At 51.8% G+C, this 18,771-nt stretch overlaps 4 protein-coding genes across 4 annotated transcripts; 2 read left to right on the top strand and 2 right to left on the bottom strand.

Annotated features, from left to right (window-relative positions):
• The first annotated feature begins 1,549 nt into the window (after nt 1-1,549).
• SMAC4_05594 (uncharacterized protein) lies at nt 1,550-5,323 on the top strand. Its single transcript, XM_003349263.2, has 2 exons — nt 1,550-3,100; nt 3,161-5,323. Exons 1-2 carry the CDS (start codon nt 2,589-2,591, stop codon nt 4,923-4,925), a joined length of 2,277 nt encoding a protein of 758 aa, XP_003349311.1. The 5' UTR covers nt 1,550-2,588; the 3' UTR covers nt 4,926-5,323.
• A 99-nt stretch (nt 5,324-5,422) lies between these two features.
• SMAC4_05593 (uncharacterized protein) lies at nt 5,423-7,940 on the bottom strand. Its single transcript, XM_003349262.2, has 3 exons — nt 7,010-7,940; nt 6,340-6,924; nt 5,423-6,268 (listed from the first exon to the last, which is right to left on the bottom strand). The coding sequence occupies exons 1-3, from the start codon at nt 7,095-7,097 to the stop codon at nt 5,802-5,804; spliced, it is 1,140 nt and encodes a 379-aa protein (XP_003349310.1). The 5' UTR covers nt 7,098-7,940; the 3' UTR covers nt 5,423-5,801.
• Nucleotides 7,941-9,880: 1,940 nt separating this feature from the next.
• On the top strand, nt 9,881-14,099 carry SMAC4_05592 (uncharacterized protein; the record flags this gene model as incomplete). The annotated part of the gene is made up of 2 exons (XM_066090318.1): nt 9,881-10,260; nt 10,320-14,099. 2 exons carry the CDS (start codon nt 9,881-9,883, stop codon nt 13,315-13,317), a joined length of 3,378 nt encoding a protein of 1,125 aa, XP_065946000.1. The 3' UTR covers nt 13,318-14,099.
• Nucleotides 14,100-14,421: 322 nt separating this feature from the next.
• On the bottom strand, nt 14,422-18,447 carry SMAC4_05591 (uncharacterized protein; the record flags this gene model as incomplete). The annotated part of the gene is made up of 5 exons (XM_003349260.2): nt 17,455-18,447; nt 17,315-17,381; nt 16,951-17,215; nt 16,526-16,893; nt 14,422-16,472 (listed from the first exon to the last, which is right to left on the bottom strand). Exons 1-5 carry the CDS (start codon nt 17,620-17,622, stop codon nt 14,422-14,424), a joined length of 2,919 nt encoding a protein of 972 aa, XP_003349308.2. The 5' UTR covers nt 17,623-18,447.
• Nucleotides 18,448-18,771: the final 324 nt, after the last annotated feature.

Below are 18,771 nucleotides of genomic sequence, written 5' to 3'. Positions count from 1 at the left end.
CCGGGTGCTTGGTACGTAAAGTTACAGAATTGAAAGCTTCATGTTTGCTGCGCAGGGGGCAGCTGACCCATTGGCCAATCACGGTACATGAGGGAGACAGATTTGGACAAACCGACTGGAACAAGAGGTCAGGTGGGGAAGTTGAGAGGTGGGCAAAAAGAAAAGTAGTCGAGATTCTGGAAGGAACTGCGCACGTAAAAAGTTGGAAATTGTAATTTTGATTGGCCATTGTCTTGGTTCCGCGGCCTTGGACAGAGACGATATGCCGGAGGTATGCGCGGCTTTACAAAAGTTACAATCCTCTCTTCAACCTCTTTTCGTCCACACCGTCTAACCCGAGTATGTATGTGTAAAGGGAACACAGGAGGGGTCGGTCGGATCGTCAATGCCGCCCGCTGCCATACTCGTCATGCAGACGGATTCCGAGCACCGAAGACGGAGGTGGTAACTTACCTGATATTGTAAGTAAAGACGTTGAGTCATTGAGGTCATTTTACGGGTACCGTATCTGTACCTAATGTATGAGTGTATGGCAGGCAAACACTTTCCAGTTTGCCGGGAGCGAGAAAAAAGTTCGAACGGACCCTTGCCGCCGAGTTGGCAGCTCCCGGCAAAGTACGTGTAGGTAAACTGGGTCGGGGGTCCACATTGGCACGCCCTTCAATCTCTCCGTCCTCCAAAAAAACGGTTGAACACAGTCATCATCATCATCATCACCATCATCATCACGATGTGCTGATGGCGTAACCACAGAGGAGTCATTCCAGGTACTACGCAGGATCACCAGCACCGAGACAACGTGCATATTACCATTGATCTATCCGAAGCAGTGTAAGCTGCGGTGTAATGCAGCGAATTGCGGCTTGGAATTCCCATCACATTCAAAAAGCACGGAATTCTGACCCTTGACGTCAATTGGGCCGTGAGTAGCCGTATATACGCGGTATCTTGTTGAGGGCCTTGTGAGTCTCGTGATAAGATGAGAAATGCACCAAGAAAGACGGAAGGTCTTGGAAGCCGCCATTCCCATTAACTGGAGCGAGGTCCGCCGATTGGTTTGCCCTGGTTGCCGGTTGTTTTTGTTGTCACGGGATTTGACAGTGGTGGTTCTGGGACCGATCGGACTCGGCAGCAGCCAAAACATTGGAGAGCACCGGGGCTGACACGGCAGATTCCACGGCGGAGCGCGGGGTGGTGGGGCCAAACGGGGTTGACCTTGCTGTTCGCCCGCTCTTCTATAATTTCGACCTCCTCCCTTCAGCTTGGGCGCAAAATGACGCCGCACCCGGGTCGGCCAACCTCCGTCAGCTTATTCCGCCATTCCGTTTACTACCACTTCTGCTGCCTTGTTGCCTTACTTGTGGTCAGTGGTACGGCAGAAATCGGCCAACACCCAAGTACCATCCACCTGGGATCGGACATTTTTAAAAAGGCTCTGGAAGCGATCTGACATGAGTATGTAACAGCTTTCTGGTCACAACTGATCACAGCTTCCGTGTTTCAACCATCTCACCGAAACACAGAAAAGTCGGGTTTCATGTTTCTCTTGGAGAACCACTCCCATCCTCTCACCTCAGCCGACCCCTTAGTTCCTGTTTGCTTCCGTCATGTCCACGGCCTCTACGAGAATGCGTTCAACACGTGTACCAAATCGCTGCGCTCCGCTCACTCCGCCTTCGGTTGCTTAGCTGCTGCCGTCCGCGCCAATGAGTGTCTTGACCTGCTGTTGCGACCACCGCCAATGAGACAATCTACAGCCCAGCGCCAACTCCTGGCTCCATCGTGTCGCACAAGAACAAGTGTTGGATTTGTCTGGATTTGCTTGGATCTGCTTGCTACAGCTCTGCTAGTGCTAGCTTGTCGCATGAACCGCTGCCAACTGGCGCCCTTACCCATCACTCGGAAACACAGGAACAGAGAGAGATCCATCGGGTACGCGCTCATCGCCTGTCCATTGGTTGTGAGGAAAAGACAACAGAGAGAATGGACAACCACATGGTGTTCTGGAGGGGGTTGTTGGCACGAAAAAGGCTGGGATGCCCATGATAATCGAGACCAATTCAGGGGCACGCCAGCCTCAAGTATTTACACACTCGGTCCATATTGCTTTTTCCTCTTACCAAACCGCTTCTCCGGGCGCCTCACCCGGTTATCTTATTCTGGTATGTACCGCCATGACCATGGTACCGGTTGCGGGTAATGTGAGTTTCTGACTACCGTACCAACCAACACTATGTCATCCTCATCGAGTGATGCCAAATGGCATACCTACAGCCAGCGCAAGAAAGCTGGGCTGCATGGTTGTATTATCTGTGATTGGCTTCCCCGCCATCCCAATGGCTCATCGCGATACCTAAACCTGCCCGAGGCCACTTCTCATCAAATCCATCAGAACCTCTCCTTTTTGCAGGATTCTTTAGTCCATTCAGGGACCGCTCAGGTGATTGGATTTGCGGTCACCTTACGATATATACTCGTTGGCACATAGCGCTTTAGCCGGCACCCTTACTTTTGTATCCTACCTTACCTAAACCAACGGTTCTCTTATCGGTCAGACAAAAAGGCAGAAAAAGGAACCATCAGTCACCATGTCCAAAGAACCAAGAGAGTCAAGCAGGCATCGTCAGCCGCATAGAAGGGACTCTTTGACATCCGTTCTCTCGTGGGCAGGGTTACAGCCAAGATCCAGCCCTACCAAGACATCCACAACATCTTCCTCTTCCGACTCATCACCACCATCACCATCTCACCATGGCCTGTCAAGAGGTCGCAGGCACAGCTCCAGTCCTGATGACAAAAAGAAGGCACGTAGACGCTCAATGGCTTTACGGAGATTCTCTATATCAGTCCCCGGTGCTGGCGCCGTCGACGAAGACAGTCTCAACAAGACCAAGCTTAAAAAGACCCCTTCCTGGACGCTGGACCATAAGGCATCGGAATCTTCTTCCAGGACGACCACCAAGGCCGCATCAACAGACGCCGTCAACAAGACCACTGCATCCGCATCAACCATCTCAGACCAGGGCACAGCAGAAGCCAAAGAGAAAGCTTCTAACGGGGATTATTCCGAAGAAAAAGCTAGCAAGGAGGGGTCCCAAGGGTAAGCTCACTCACGGCCTCACCTATATCAGTGGACCTTGTATCATTAACACGGCCATAGTCCAACCCAACAACTTCCGTTGCCTCCCCCGCCAAAGCCCAAGTCAATCCTCCGAGTCGCCAGTCCAGATGGACGGAAACCACCACCACGCAAGATCCCTTGCTTTTCGACCACGCTCCCAGAGTTTGACCCCAGGAAGCCCACAGCAGACCACGCCTGTCTCGTGCCTTTACCGGAATCCAGCGTAACTTCCGTCACCGGGTCATTATCTTCATCACAGTCCTCAATCTGCAGGCCTGAAAAGCATGGAACCGGCGCCACCGTTCGCTTCGCCACGGCAACGGTGCACAGAGTTGAAGTCGGACCCGGACGACGGTTCCTCCCGGTAAGGCGCAGGAGCAAGAGCACAATCACCTACATTTCCCGCTTCGACGACGAAAACTCCCTCAAGAAGAACCTCACCAGCCCGACAAAACAGCGAAGACATCGGGCGAACCAAGCAGCAATGGGGCGGTACTGGCAGAGAACCGAGGAAGAGGAGGCTAGAGAACGAGAGGAGGCGCGGCAACGAGCAGAGCAAGAAGCCGAGCAGTATCGCGCCGAGCCCTCCAGTCCGCCTGATCCGGATCTTATCAGCAAAGATGGCAACACTACACCATCCAGCCTGGAATCAGCGGATACAAATGACAAGCTAGAGGAGATATACGTGGATGACGAGAAGCCGGAATCTGATAGCCCGCGGAGAGCGAAAAGGGATGCATCTCCGGCCTCATATAGGTCTTCAAGCCTCAACCTGGCATTGCCTGCGCCCGAGCCCGACACAGGGTTCCCGTCTGACGACTTCAGTTTGGAAGAAGAGCTGGAAGCGCAGCAGGAGAATTACAAGACAGGGCCAGTACACATTGACATCAAGATTGAAGCAGCAGACGCCGGTGATTGGCCGTTGGCTGAGCGCGGATCTGAACAGAGTCACCAGGAAGTCACGACACTGCTCGAGATCAGGACACCGAGGGGAATCATCTTGTCACCAATTGCGGAGGAGTTTGCCATTGATGATGAAGAGGAAGAGGAAGAGAGCGAAAGTGACAGCGACAGCGACAGCGAAAGCGCCAATGATAGCGATAACGAGCCTCTGGAAACCACCATGACTACCGACGCGTACCAGGAACCCGAAGAGGAACACACGCCTACCATGCCGCCAACACCACCAAGGCAGTCGACCGCTTTACTCTTGTCCGAAGAAGACCAACAAACCACCATCCAAGAAGATTCCACGGACGGCACTCCACCCTCAAACCTACTTTCCCCCGACCAGCCCACCTCCGAAAACCAAAACTGGTCCAGCCCCCGACTCCGCCCAGCCGTTTCTTCCAAGCGCCACCACACCCACGCCCACGCCCACGGGAAACACGGCGTTCCCTCACCACCAGCTAGCCCGCCCCTTATGCCGACCAAGCCAGCAACAGCAACCGCTAAAAGACAGCCATCACCCAAAATCCCCGCCTTCGCCATCCCGATCATGATCCCCAAAATCACCATTGGCGAGAGAACGGATGATAACCAGGGACATCATAAGCGGTCTTCGAGCTGGGGACATAGACGATCATTCTCTTCGTCCTCGTCGTCTTCTTCTTCTGACAAGAGGAGTGGATCCCCTATGGCGAAGGGCAGTAGTAGTGATAGGGAGTCTTCACCTGGGGGGAAATTGAATAGGCTGCATTTATCGGGGAGGAGGAGGAAGAGCAGTGGGAGTAGGAGTGAGAGTCATCATGGCCATGGCCATGCTCATGGGGGGCATAAGACTTCTACTTCTATTGCTGTGTGAATACGGTTTCCACTTTCCTCCGACTCCATCGATGCACAGAAGCATCAACGATAAGTTGGATACAGCGGGTCAAATGCCCTGCGTTGTTCGCAAGAGGCTGGTGGACATCGAGACCGTCCGCACATTCCACATATCAGGCTCATTTTCTTTCCTTTTTACTGTCAACGATTTGTCAACGAAATTAATGAATAATGGTTATGGGTTCACGACTAAGGGGAGCAACGACCGAGCATCAACAACACTAGCATATCATGAATCAGCGTATATACACTAGCATAGATCATCATATACGGACGAAACCAAGAATGGTAATTGCGTTTTGGACAATAATGGTAGCATGGGATAGCATAGGATAGAACAGTTGAATTAAACAGATCCAACCAGTTAAATTTTCAGTATCCCTTGAGACATTCTGTAGCTAGAACGTAAACGAGATCCGTTACTCATAGCACAGTTTTATCAGTTTTTTTTAGATGCTCAAACTCTTTTGATATGCCATGTGCTATCACTGTCTCTGACTTGAGCTCTTGCAGGGTGATAGTGATGGATAGACAATACTAATTGGGACTGAGTGGTTCTGGCTAAGGTTCGTAGAACCTTGAAAAACCTGTAAATCTCCCGAACTGTATCTCGACGTCTCACTGCTATACTAACAACCGCAGGAACTAATAGGATAGACACGAGACGAAACAATGGATTGTACACGTTGTGAATACTACCAGCACTGTGAGAACCTGAAACTGTAGATCTTCCGAACTCTACTCTATCTCAACGTCTGACCACGGTTCTTTACACACCCAGCTGCTGATATCGAACAAAACACAAAAAAAGAAACCATTCTTCTACAGCCTCTAGTTACCATCACATCTCACCCACCTAATCGTCGCGCTCCTGCCCCTTCCCACCAAGCATACCCTCGCTCGGCCCTCCCGCCCTCCTCCTCCTCTTCCCCCACACCTCCTGACACCAATCACTAATCCGATACCCCCAATGGCCCGCCACCAGCGCGCCGCTAATGACATTGACCACCTTGATCAAGAACAGCAAAAAGCTATCCCTTTCTTCCACAATGTTGAGCAAAATCGGCTCAATGTCGTACTTGACAAAGATGCCCGGGATGATGCGCTCCGTGACCTCCTGTGACTGCTCGGTGACGGCGTACTGGTTCGTGACGATGGACCGGCCGCCCGAGACGGAGTAGACGGTGGGCACGACCGAGATGAAGTATTGGAACTTGTGGAAGTTGGAGGTGGCTAGGTTGACGGTTTGGTCGAGCGGGTTGACGAGCGAAGGGAGGAAGGGGCCGTAGGAGAGCTCGGAGATTATGTGGGAGAAGTTGAATGCTGGAAGTCTTGTTAGTGTTTGGTACGTAAAGAAGGGAGCGAGGAAGGGGAAGAGAAGAAGGTAAACAAACCAGAATGATCCAAATGCTGTCCAAACTCCATATACCCATGCCCCTTGGCCGTAATATGAAAGTCTCCCTGGACCTTATTCAGCTCCAAGCTGCCAAAAACCCTACAACTATCCGGCGTCGCGCCCCACAGCCTGGGCGTCCGCGCCCACTTGGCCCTCTTTCTCCCGAGCGCAACAATATCATGCACATGTTCCTCCCCGAACCCCTCATCATGACCTTGCAAGTAATCCTCCCCCGTAACCACCTTCCCCTGCGCATCCCTTCCCAGCTTGTGGATGCCCTTGTTGTCGACCCAGTGCTGCCACACCGTCGGGTCGCGGTGCAGCTTCGAGGCGGCCAGGATCCGGTCGCCCGCCGCGTCTTGCACGTTGATGTGGATGTCTTGGCATTTCATTTTCACGACGATGTCGAGGTTGATGTCGAGACTGTGCGACACGCCCTTTTCGACGGCGAAGGTGTGTGATTCTGTGCCGCGCCACCACCGACTGGCTTCGGACCAGAAGAGGATGAAGGAGATTAGGGTCACGAAGACGGTCCATTTGCCGCCGGCGGTGGTGCGGGTTACGTATTGGGGTTTTGATTTGGCTGTGTAGTAGTAGGACTTTATGTTAGCTTGGATGGGAAGATGTAGGGAGGGTGCTGGAGAGATGGGATAAAGAGAAAGACGTACGGAAAGCGTCAAAAGCGCTGACTATGCTCCCCTTGGCACCAAAGGCGTCGTCGTCTAGTTGACGCTTCTCGTCGTTGTAGCCGTTCATTTTTTAAAGGTATCGTGATCGGGTGTGCGCCAGGTATGGTTCGTTGTGGTCGAGAGGTTGGATGCGATTTAGCAATCCGTCCCGGTGTCGTCGTTCCCCCTTCTTCCTCTGCCACTAATCCGTCGGTTGGTGACAGCAACGAGTGTCTTTCCGGTGCGCGTTTCTTTCGATCCCAATCCACAGCAAGTCCGTGAGTTTCAGCTACCGCATTGGTATTTTATCGTCGGGCGATTGTCGTCGAGAGATGGTGGGTTATTCCGGAAGGACAGAGGCTACGCAGTAGGTAGCTCTTGTCGTCCTCGGGGGGAAATTGCGAATGCGCCCAAGCTAATTCGTTATCCGGTTCGCGAGGTTCGGTTGATGTGGAAAGACACAACCGGAAGTCCGCTTTACGCTGCCAAAGAAGATGATGAAGATTCAAACTACACTACCAACACCAAAGAAAACAAAAGAAGTTCTAGAAACGGGGTGCAGGCTGAAAGACACTGGACCTTGAGGTTGGTTGCCCTTGCATGCCGTGCCATTCGGACATTCCAATTCCATTTGATGAGGACAAGTGGACGTTGGTCCCCCGCGAGCTACGAATCCGCCGTGGCTTGGCGTTTGGCAGATCCCTGCGTTCCTGGCAGGGGTCTGTTACGGGAAGCCGGAATTAGCTCGAGCATGGCTGCATGGCTTGGTGGGGGGCATGTTTTCCATGTTTAACCCTTACCCTGATGTGCACGCCGCTGGCTTTACCCCTGAATTCATCAAGTCCTCCTTTGTGTGTAAGTCATCGACAACGTCACTCGTTTACTGTTCTATGGGATTTTGTTTGGCATTTGTGATAATAATTTTGCTGAGATATATTAAGACTCCAGAATGTCGTTTGAGTGCTTTTACTTGTTCAATTACACGTGCGGCTCCTCAGATATACCGTTTTGCCCACCTCGTTCTCATGGTATTCTTCCGAACGGCTATCACAGTGTCTGTCATCACCGTCGTGTATCTTTTGGGTATATCGACTTTTTGGGTAACGGCGGTAACCCGTCTCCATTCTTATACCATGATGTCTTCATTGCATGCTCAGGTCATAAACTGGTAATGCTACACTGCCGTATGTTCCTTTTCTCTGCAGCTTGCCAACCTTGTTGATCATGTTTGTCATTAGGACTAGGCTGTCCTTCTTTATACTTTGATAATCCGAGTTTTAGTCCTTGTTCTCATGTTTGTTGCTTGTTGGTTGACCTTCACAAAACAACGGAATGAAGGAATCCGAAAAATCTGTGTAAGAGGCTTGAGAGTGTTATGCTGGTCCAATACAGTCTTTCGAACCTGTATTAGTCAAAAGCTCCGGTGAACTCATACAGCAGCTATTCCATCCAGTTCAAAGCGCGGCTCAATATGAAGATCTACTTGTACCATCGTTCTGGAAAGTTGCATCTCAATCACATTGTGTATGACGAATATATCGCCATTTCAAGATACTTTGTGGGCATTCGAGGCTGGTTGGAACATATTTCACTCAGAGTAGAAACGAATCTCACAAAAATACCTGAACAGCTTAACTTTCTTGTTACATTGTCATGTCAGCCCGACAATTACGAGCATTAGCTCAATAGCTTGGAGTGTGCTCTGTTTAAGGTCCCTTATATGTGATGTAATCTTCTTTGGCATATATAGTCTCCAGTCGCTCTGGCCTTGTTGGATACCTCATTCATTTTTTCGACTTTCATCCTATGTTGTCAAATACGGCAAACAGGAATCAAGGACCGGTGAGCAAACCGTGCGGTGAGCCACTTTCTACGATTCATTGCGACTGAATAATGAAAAACGCTTCTCATTGCCATAGAACGCATCTAGCTTTGTGATATTCCCCGCCGCTGGCACCGAGCAATTGTCGCACAACTTGAACAAAAACCGCCCTACAGCTCGGAGAAGGTGAGATAAAGACAAGGAAATCCTCATGCTCCTTGCCTTCCACTTGTCCATAAGCATTTTCATTGCACCTGCTTGACAGCACCTTGACAAGACCTGGACTTTCTTTTAACGGGGAGTCCTGATCATTCCTGCCCTCCGAACGGAGTTGAGAAAAACGAACAATTTCCTTTGGCACCCCGCTCCCGGTGCAGCGCGTTCGCCATTTCTCCTCGAACAAATATCAACTTCCACCTCTGCTCCGTCCCGATCTGAATGCTATTGCCCCGCCAACTACCTATCGTGGCCTTCCCGCTGCCGCTGGGTGGGAACCTGGAAATCTCCCTTCAGCTGCGTAACTCCTGCCACGATAAGTACTACCCGCCAAGGCGGTGTCAGAGGTACCTCGCTCTTGCGCAGTGAGTACTTTATCATCTCCCATTTATTCGAGCAAACACATCCAAAAAGCGGAAGGTACGATGTATCTGGACCCGCTCAATCCACTGCCTTCCCGTCCTTTCTACCCTCTCGTCACCTGAGGTTTCGTTCCTCTTAGTCTCGTGAATGGACTTGAAGTTGCCAGAAGCATCTGGCCACGCTTCTTCTTTCTCCTTCCACCTGCGCCTTGACCTCATCCCACAAAACCAGTACCAAAAAACTGGCAAATTCTCTGCGGATCTATCAAACTTGCCATCAAATACTTCCCCTCGGATAGCATCTCGAGAGCATACAATCCTCCACACTTCCAAGGCCGGACGCGTCCAAAGATCACGCACAAGACTTGGTGCGTATCAATCATCACAGGAGCGCTTACATTTCTGCGTTGCTAACGACTGATAACCAGCACTGCGACATCCAATCCAAGCGGCCGTAGTCACGTCTTCAACATGCAGGATCGCGACAAAAATGGCCAGTCGGTCGAGGACGAAGCAGCGCGACAGAGGAGAGCCATCCTAGAAAAGGCCATGATGGATGATCTCGGCACTTCTCGTGTCGAGGACCTGCCGTTGGAGGATGCTGACGGCCCTCCTCGTCATGGTCGTCATGATCGTCATGATGGCCGGAGACCTGACCGTCTTACGATGCCTCAACCCGCTCCCGCCGTGTCGGATTTCTGGGCAGAGGCCCAACGTCAGGGCGTGTTCAACGATGACGACGCTCTTGCTGTCAAGGATCTTGATCCCCTTGGAGGCGGAAGACTCTATGCCACCCGTCAGCAGGAAGTCGCGGCCTTAGGTAACCGCCTCATTCATGGCATCAGAGACCAGTATGTATCCATTCTCCGTGTGTTCCGCGTCGCAACTTTCACTAACCCTAGCATGACAGTGCTCAAAGAGTGTTGAACCCCGAGCTTGAAAGTCGCCTTGCTAAACAATACCATGGTCGCGGACGTGAGATACCTCCAAACCGAAAAATCAACATTGGCAAAGGCATGAAGACATCCGCTCTCGGAGTTCTTTATCATGAAGCCCAGCCGGTCAGGCAATTCCCTCCGGGCTACCAACCATCCACCACGAGGCCAAAAACACAAGTACCAGTGCAGACTCTTCCTCCAAGCAGACCTCCCCGTCCATCATCTTCTACAGCGCCCCGTCAACTGGTTCCTCCCAAGCAAGGGCTTCCGTCTTCCCGAAATGGAGTTGCATCTGGTGCAACTTCCACTGCGCCTCGCACCGAGACTTCTCGGGCTTCTTCAATTCAGGCCCGTTTGCTATCCGTCGTCCAGAGTCAAACACAACAGGCTCCAACACAACATCGCTCAACTGTTGCCCCGAAAGCTTCACGTCAAAACTCCGCGAGCAGCATCCGGCAATCGTCGGCGCCTACCGTCCAAGACTCGGCAAGACAGCAGCTCCAGAATGTGGATCTTGCTCCCCTTCCAGTGACCGAATCTCCTCTTTCTTCACCAGAGCTGTTCAATGTTGTCTTCAGCTGTGAAGTTAACTTTCCCATTCCGCCCCGGGCACCTGACCGCTCGTCTGTGCCCCCCAGGGGCATAATCTACCTCTCCGCGGCCGAAAGACCACATTTGGGATTCTTCACATTGACTCGCGATGGCGACCTCGATGGCCAATGGCCTATTGCGAGCTATCACTACCACTCCATTGACTCCACCCGGCAGCTGATAGTTATTTTCAGGGCCCAAGATGGTGTGACCAGAGACAGTCGTAAAGTCAATTTCACGTCCTATATGGACGCGGAGGACTTTCACAAGACACTCAAGCGTCTTCAGGCTGGAGAATATCTGGAACAGGTCAACCAAAGCTCTAGGCAGGTGTTAGAGCACACCGCCCAAGAGGCAACTCATGCCACCGTGGAGGCATCCCCTACACCTGCTCCTCAGAACCCCGTGTCTGGAGCTCAAGCAGGACATGCATCTACATCAGACTCGGACATTGTCGTAAGCCAACCATATACACCAAATCCCAACACAGCCCAAGCAGGCAACCAAGAGGTACTAGTCGGTACGCTTATTGACTTCGACACTTACGATGATGATACATCGACGGTCCAGCCAGACTATGCTCAGTCCGAAGCTGCGGAACTACTCTCCACCCTCGATCCGGTCGACTACGAGCTTGAGAATGTCGACAATCACCTTGAGTTCCAGCAAGCACAAGCTGAAGCGGCGGAACAGAACTATGGGATTGAGGTTGTCAAGCAGGAATTTGTCGACAGATACCGCGAACTGTTGCAGAACCTGATCAAAGTATTGGGTGAACAGCCCAAAAATCAGACAAATCGCGGTGCTTCTACGATGATTGAAGGACTCGAGACCTGCGTGACGGAGAATGCAATGGCTGATCAATGCGGTCTCGATGACACGACCAAAAGAGAGCTTCTGAGGGAGATTTTTGGCGACTCTGAGTCCGTAGATGCCGATAATTCTACCAACGACATCCAATCGGCCTCCGGTCCTCCAACAAACCTCCCGGAAACTCCCAGACCTCCCCCTTCAACTGCAAGCACAACCCCTAGTGAGAATGCCAGGGCACCTCCAACTACAACCGCAAGAACCACTCCCCGGGAGACTGCTCGGGCACCTCCCCGTAGAGTGACTACCCAGACACGCCGTCGAGTGTACCAACGTCCATTTTTGGTGTCGCTCTATGGTAACCGTTTGCAGCCTCCCCACTGGCTAAGGGAGCTGGCCTTTATGCCCGAGTGTTCCAGGAGGAACCAGCCTCCTTCGACTTGTCAGAGCTTGGAAGCTACGCTTTCGGCCGCGACGCCTTTTACTCCCACTCCTCTCCCAGCGGCTGCCTCCGCGCCTCTTGATTTCTCCAGGACCCGAGCCAGCCATGCCTGGGTGATGGCAACAGAGGCTTCGAACACCGTAAGGTCTACGCCCACCAGTATTTCCGAGTCAATGGTTCAAGAAGCGAAAGAAGAGGCCCAAGAGCCACAGATCAAAGAGCTTACACCAGTAGTTTCCCTTGAGACAACTGGGAATCCATCCCATGAAGAGCACGTAGATGAAGACATTCACAGTGTACCCGAGCTTATCTCTTTGGCCGTCCCGGAGCCAATCAGGCCTTCGTCAACCAACAACAATCTTCGTGGCCTCCGAGGCTCACGGTGGGCTAGACCCGATGATCGCCTTGAGACTGAAGGAGCCTTTACAGGCCCTCAATTCTGGTCTAGAACCGCCCTTCGAGAGCTTGCACAACTTGAGCCGCTGGCCCAAGTCCAGGCTACTCCGGCCGAGTTAGCTGAAATGTTTTCTGCTAGGCCTTCAGGGCAGAATGTTGAACATGTCACTCCTCGCCTTGAAGTTGCTCAGCAGAACGATGGACCTACTCCAGTGCCTGATCACCAGCCCGCTACTCCCGTCAACGAAACTTCAAGCATTAGAGGACTGACTCCCCAGGAGCAGACACCTCGTGCAACACAGCGTGTTGACGACGCGACTATTCAGCAGGCGAGCTCTATCAGCGTACCGCCTTCTCAAGTAGAGTCGCTGGTTAGCTCTAGCAGCCATGCCAACCGTGGCCTGGCTGGCTTTAGATTTGCGATTAGTCCGGTGCCACAGAGTTCCTTTGTACAGGCTCCTCCTCAACCCGAACAAGTCACTCTTGCCAGCTACCCCGTCAACCTTAGTTTAGCCGGGTTCAGATTTGCTCGCAGTTCGACATCAGAAAGCACCAGTAGTACTGACTCGCCGGCCGTCCATGTCCAGTCGAAGCCTCCTATTGTTGAGGCCCAGCCGCCGGCTCTCGATCCCAGGCCTGTCAACCGCGGCTTGGCTGGATCGAGATTCGCTTCTGGTCAGGTGCTATCCAGCTCTGGTAGCTTTACGGGCATGTACCATCCTCGGACGTAGCCACATTGAGATTTGGTAGCTCAAGAGTATGCTGCCAAAGCTCTATACACTATTCGTTGCCGACTTTGTGACGCTAGCCCACTTCATCGTACGGGGCAAGAAGCGCGCCATCTCGGGTTTCTCCCGCTGTGATATTTCTTCTTGTCCTCAAGTTTCCAAACTATGACCGCACCATCGCCACCCTTCCAGACCCCGATAATGAAATCATCAATCTGAGAGTTCCCAAGTCCTCTAGAGTCCATCACAGTGCTCCTAGTGCTCCTATAACCATCATTCATTGCAATTCCCTTCCTTACAGGGACAATAACATGAGACACCCCAACTTCCTTCAGCTTTTTGGTTTCCTAACGGCAAGCCTTGGTTTTTTGCCGATTTCGTCCCTTTCAGTCAACAAGTCTCTTGCCCGCGGCTTTCAACACAACTATGGAGTCTCCGCCTGCCGTACCGTTAACAAGAGGTGGAGGAGAAATATACAATAATTGATGGGGGTATTTCGAGATGTGATTTGTTTCTTTTTACTTTTTTACTTCTCGAGAGTCATAATACGGGCGATATGAGAGGATGGCAATCTGGCGTGCCAGCTGTGAAGCAGCCTAGAAAGGGACAAAAACTCAAAAAAGAGTAAACCGAAAGGAACGCAGGGTTTAGATGGATCAATATCCAACCATGTGGCAGAAAATTTAGAGTAATGTAGTTATTAGTATCTACAGCTGGTCCCAAATGCCGGTGATGTGCTTTCAGTGATCGAGAAGTGATTGATTCCGAGGTCGTGTGCGCAGGCGAACCTGTGAGCGGCAAAGGTCAGTCCCGCATCCGTAGATTGGAAGTAGAAAGGTTCATGCCAGGCCTACCGATTGCTTGATTTCGTTCCTAGGGGTTGAGAAATAAACATATATGGCATTGTAGCGGATACACACCTGGCACCCTCTGAGAGAAAAGCCAGCGTCATCACTCCTACCCAACACCAATTTCCGCAACGTTTCTCAATAATCACATACACCAACACGCTATTTTCTTCCCAACAGAAAGCACATGGTATCATTCGCTTCAAAAACAAAGTACAACTCCCTCTCCAAGCCTTCCTTTCCTTTGTCGAAATTTCCTTCATCCACCGCCACCACCACCACCACCTCCTCCACTTCCACTTCCACTTCCCGCACTAACCCCACCCCCCGAGCCAGACCCAGACGCCAACCCTCCCATCCCCACCGTTCCAAGAAAGAAATCCAGCCCATCCAACTCACTCCCCAACCCCCCTCCTCCTCCCATTAACGATTCATTCTCCGCCAACTGTTCCAGCAGACTCAAAAAGGGATCCTTTTCCTCTGTACCTGTGCTTCCGATATCACTTGGCGTTGGCTTGTTATTTTCATCACCCTTTGTATCACCGATACCACCACCGACTGGGTTTCGGTTATGAGGTCCGGGAGTGTTGTTGTCGTCTGGATTCCAAGGCGCTGGGCTGGAAAAGGCATTGGTGGGTAGGTCGCCGAACATGGGGTCGAAATGGTGATGATGGGTGGTGCTAGGGCCGGGAGTAGATGGACGTTGTTGGAGGTTGGTGAAATTTAGTTGGGGACTGAAGCCTGATGGGGCGAGGTTGGAGAGGGAGGATATGCCTTGGCCTTGGCCTAGAGCTATGGAGTGGGAGCGTGGTTGGTGGTTGTTTGTGTTGTTGTTGTGGTTTGAGGTGAGAGAGGAGAAGTTGTTGGTGTTTGAGGACCCGATGTTGGTGTCAGTTAGGGAGCCTAGCATCGAGTGGAATTGCGCTCGTTCATGTTGGAGGTCATGTTGTTGTGCTAATGATGAGGTCTGAGGTATCCCGGGTGATGGTTGAAGGCCGCCTAACGAGGACATGGGGAATGTTGCGGTGTGTGGATGTGATGGTGTAGGGAGGCCGGTACCGAAGTTCCCATTCCCGGTGATGGATAATAGACTCTTGATGTCGGGTCGTTTCCTTCCTGATGGAGCAGTGTTCTTCCTTTTGAGGTTCGGCCTGCTGAGTGATGAGCCGTTACCACTGCTAGGACCAGTGAGTCGAGGCGCATACAAATCGTGTCCAGGATATGTATCGGTCGTGAAGTCCACTATTACATCGGCCAGACTCAAGTTGGCTGCATCGAAACTAAACGACTGTCCTCCTGGTCCACCAATGTTGGCATATCGATCAAAGAAATCTTCCAGGTGAAAGACTGGCGAGTATCGTATCGAGTTGTTAGCAACGCTCTTCACGAGTTCCGAGTGAGCATCGTATATGCTCTGTAGTGTTTCGCGCTGATGCTGTACACTGGCCCACGAGTACCGCAGCTCGCTCAGTTGTTGCATTTCTCGGGATAAAAACTCGGGCGAGGAGCTGAATACGTTCATTTCTCCCGTAATCCCATGTCTGCTGTAGTGGGCGCCATGTACATGTACAGTTCCAGCCGTACATATACAGTAGCCTACAAATGCTGGCCATTCGATGGACGCCATTTGTTTTCCGAGTTCCACGAGTTCCGCGATGGCGTTGGCGTGTAGGAAACACATGTTGGTGGCTTCGATCTGCCAAGATTGATGTTGTCCTGACCCAGCCAGTTCGGATAGGTCAATCGGAAGGAAAGGTCGGTAAATCAGACAATGAACAAGATGGTAAATGAGCTTGCTCAACACAAGCACGGTTGAGTCCGTATGACCGAACAGGGAATGCAGGCTGGAAAAGGCATCTTCTGTCCCAGATGCCCATACATCGAGGTCCTGCCGGATCTTTGACAGGTTGGAGAGCGAGTGCCATGGAAAGTGCGAATCGCCTTTGGCCCCTCCAGACGCCAGATATTGGTTCGTAGTACCGAGGATTCGGGCAACGTCGATAAGCAATCCATTGCTTCCTTGCGACCGCTTCCCACTCCCATGGAAGTATTGCAGATTTGAGCCACTCTGGAAGAAGTCCCCTTCAACGGGCAATGCTGCTGGGTTGGGGGACCAACTTGGGAGCCTCAACAAAATAGTTTTGTCCGTAACCAGGGATGGCCTCTTTGAACCGGAGACCATGAACCTGTCAAGTAGGTAGCAACTCCAAAACAGGCGTCTTCGCGTTTCTCGTTCGATTGGGGTAACTCGGGCATTGACATCCATTTCACGGTGGAGTTCTAGAGCCATGGCCATTCCTACAGCGTTTGCTGATACAAGTTAGCTTTTGGGAAGGGCATACGTGGTCAATTTGGAAGCATACTCAGAAGCATATATGCCTTTTTCCCCTTCCCTGCGGCGGTAAAGGCTGTTACCAATAGTAACAATGCCTGCAAAGCATCAACACTCGGTTCATCCGTATCCAATTCTGACCTGGAACGAGCGGCGTAGTCTTCGCTGAGCTTGATCGCGGATTGGTACCCCTTTGGATGAGGTGTATACCTTGCGGCTACAGCACAGACAGCATGCAGCAAGTAGCTGGGGACTTGGTGTAGTTGAAGACGTTGGCGAAATGTTGATTCGTCAAGTACGTGAAAAGGTTTTGCGTGAAAGCGGGTGAAGTATGTGTCAAACAAAGCAGTAGGCTGGACTTCTGGCATTGATATCGATTGCTGCTCGACATTCTGTGGCCTTGTCCTGTTTGTTAGTAGCCATTGACACTCGCTGTAAGCCCTGCACTATACTCACAGAGTAAAAGGCTGTTGAAACTCTCTAGAATCGTGCGGACGGGGGGTATCTAGCGGATCATCCTTTGAGAACTGTTCCCTCTGGTTCGTGCTGGTGCTCGTTGACGTTGTGGAAGATGAAGAATCGGCTACGATGTTGAGTGTGTCTTCGACCATTGGCGTTTCTGGCTCCCCCTTTTCCTTCAGTTTTGCTTCCAAGCCATCCACTCGCTTCAGTAATGCCTCCAAGACATCGGTCTTTGGGCCCCTTTTCTTCGGTACGGCATCTATGATGAAATTACCTGTCAGAATTCTTGCTCGGCCTTTCAGGTCTGATGACCTTCAGGAGCCGCGGGTGGGGCAGGTTTTTGGGTATGACAACGCACCATAGATGCATGGACATTGGAAGATTTGACAGGCTTCACAGGCAGGTCGAAGGCGGTTGCATTTGATCTGTGAAACGCGGCCCGGTTAGCTTTGATTGTGTTCCCAAACTGCTCAGTACGTGTGGAGGTTGCGTAGTTACCTTACGTTTCCGACATGACTTGCAGTTCATGGATTCACGTGGCTCATTACTGAGTCGGCGGGCAGGCAACCGCTCAATGCCAACCTGGGAACGAGGAAGAGACATGGCTCCTGGATGAGATCTAGGAAAAGTGGTGACGGCCCCGGCGTCATAGGCCTGAACGCTCATGACGGACTTGGTGGATGATGACGAGGATGGTGAAGGTGGTAGTGGAAGCCTCAGAGTCTTGTTATCGCCGTCTCTGATGTCGCATTTTCGTCGGAGCACCGCTGGGCATGAAGTCTCGTATAAGTCGGGAAGAGGCCAATGGAAGGAGGTGATGTAATGTTTGGGCCTGAGTTGAGGGCGACTTCGGCCAAGGGTGACAACGTGGATGATTTTCCTATAGCTCGAGTCTGCGTCTCACTGACCATACACCGGACATGGAGGGGATAGAGGCGCGGATAGTAGTAGATGTCGGCGTCGAAGGATGACAAGACATGATCAACCAGACTTCAGGATCATGACAAGAGGTGAAAAAGAAGGTTTCGAGCAACATTCGCAAGCAAGTTCATGGAGTTGAGTAGGGAGCGAATAGCGAGACGTTTCAAGACAGGGGACATGGCCAAGAAGAGTAAAAGTGGTCGAGTAAATGTGAGGTGAGCACAAACCCTACCCCTACATTACCGTCACTACCACCTTGGTGATGGCCCGGAGTAGCCCCGCAGCAGCGGTACTGGTAGTGCCGCGTGAGATGCTGGGACTCCTGGAAGTGATGTTGGGTAAGATACTAGGGCAGGTGTGTCGTTCGGCACACGGGTCGAATTCGGTAGGTTAGCGCGGGGGAGCTGGATGCATCTCGAGGCGAACTAGGGACTCTGGAGGGAAGATCACCGATTGCCTCAGTCTGTGAGCAAAGACGACGACACTAGCCGGCCGTCTTAACTCGGAGAGGCAAGTCGCAGGAAGCCATCCTTCATCACATCACCGACCACGGGAGTAACAGTCGTTGGGTTGTATTGACTTTCATTGGAACTAAGACGCAATGACAGGCAGAACCAGCGGCTCAAAGCCTCCAAAGAAATGTGGTCGGTAAGTGAAGAAACAGAAAACCTGAAGGCATCCATGCTCTCTCGTGTGAGCCATGTCGGCCCATCACTTGAGTCCACTGACCGCTAACAGCCTGGAAGTCCAGGATCAACATGGGGTCTTTGCGGGGGAAGGAATGAGGGGAAAAGGGGAGACCGGGGCAGTTGGTGCTGGGGAAAGACCTCCGGGAGTGCGTTTATCCCATTCAGAACACAACTGCAGAAGTATACAGTGTTTGGTACAGTGTGA

Source organism: Sordaria macrospora, chromosome 2 (assembly GCF_033870435.1).
Source record: "Sordaria macrospora chromosome 2, complete sequence".
In the NCBI taxonomy this organism is placed as follows: domain Eukaryota; kingdom Fungi; phylum Ascomycota; class Sordariomycetes; order Sordariales; family Sordariaceae; genus Sordaria; species Sordaria macrospora.
The sequence above is the reverse complement of the archived record's forward strand: the minus strand, read 5'-3'. Positions and strand labels throughout refer to the sequence as shown.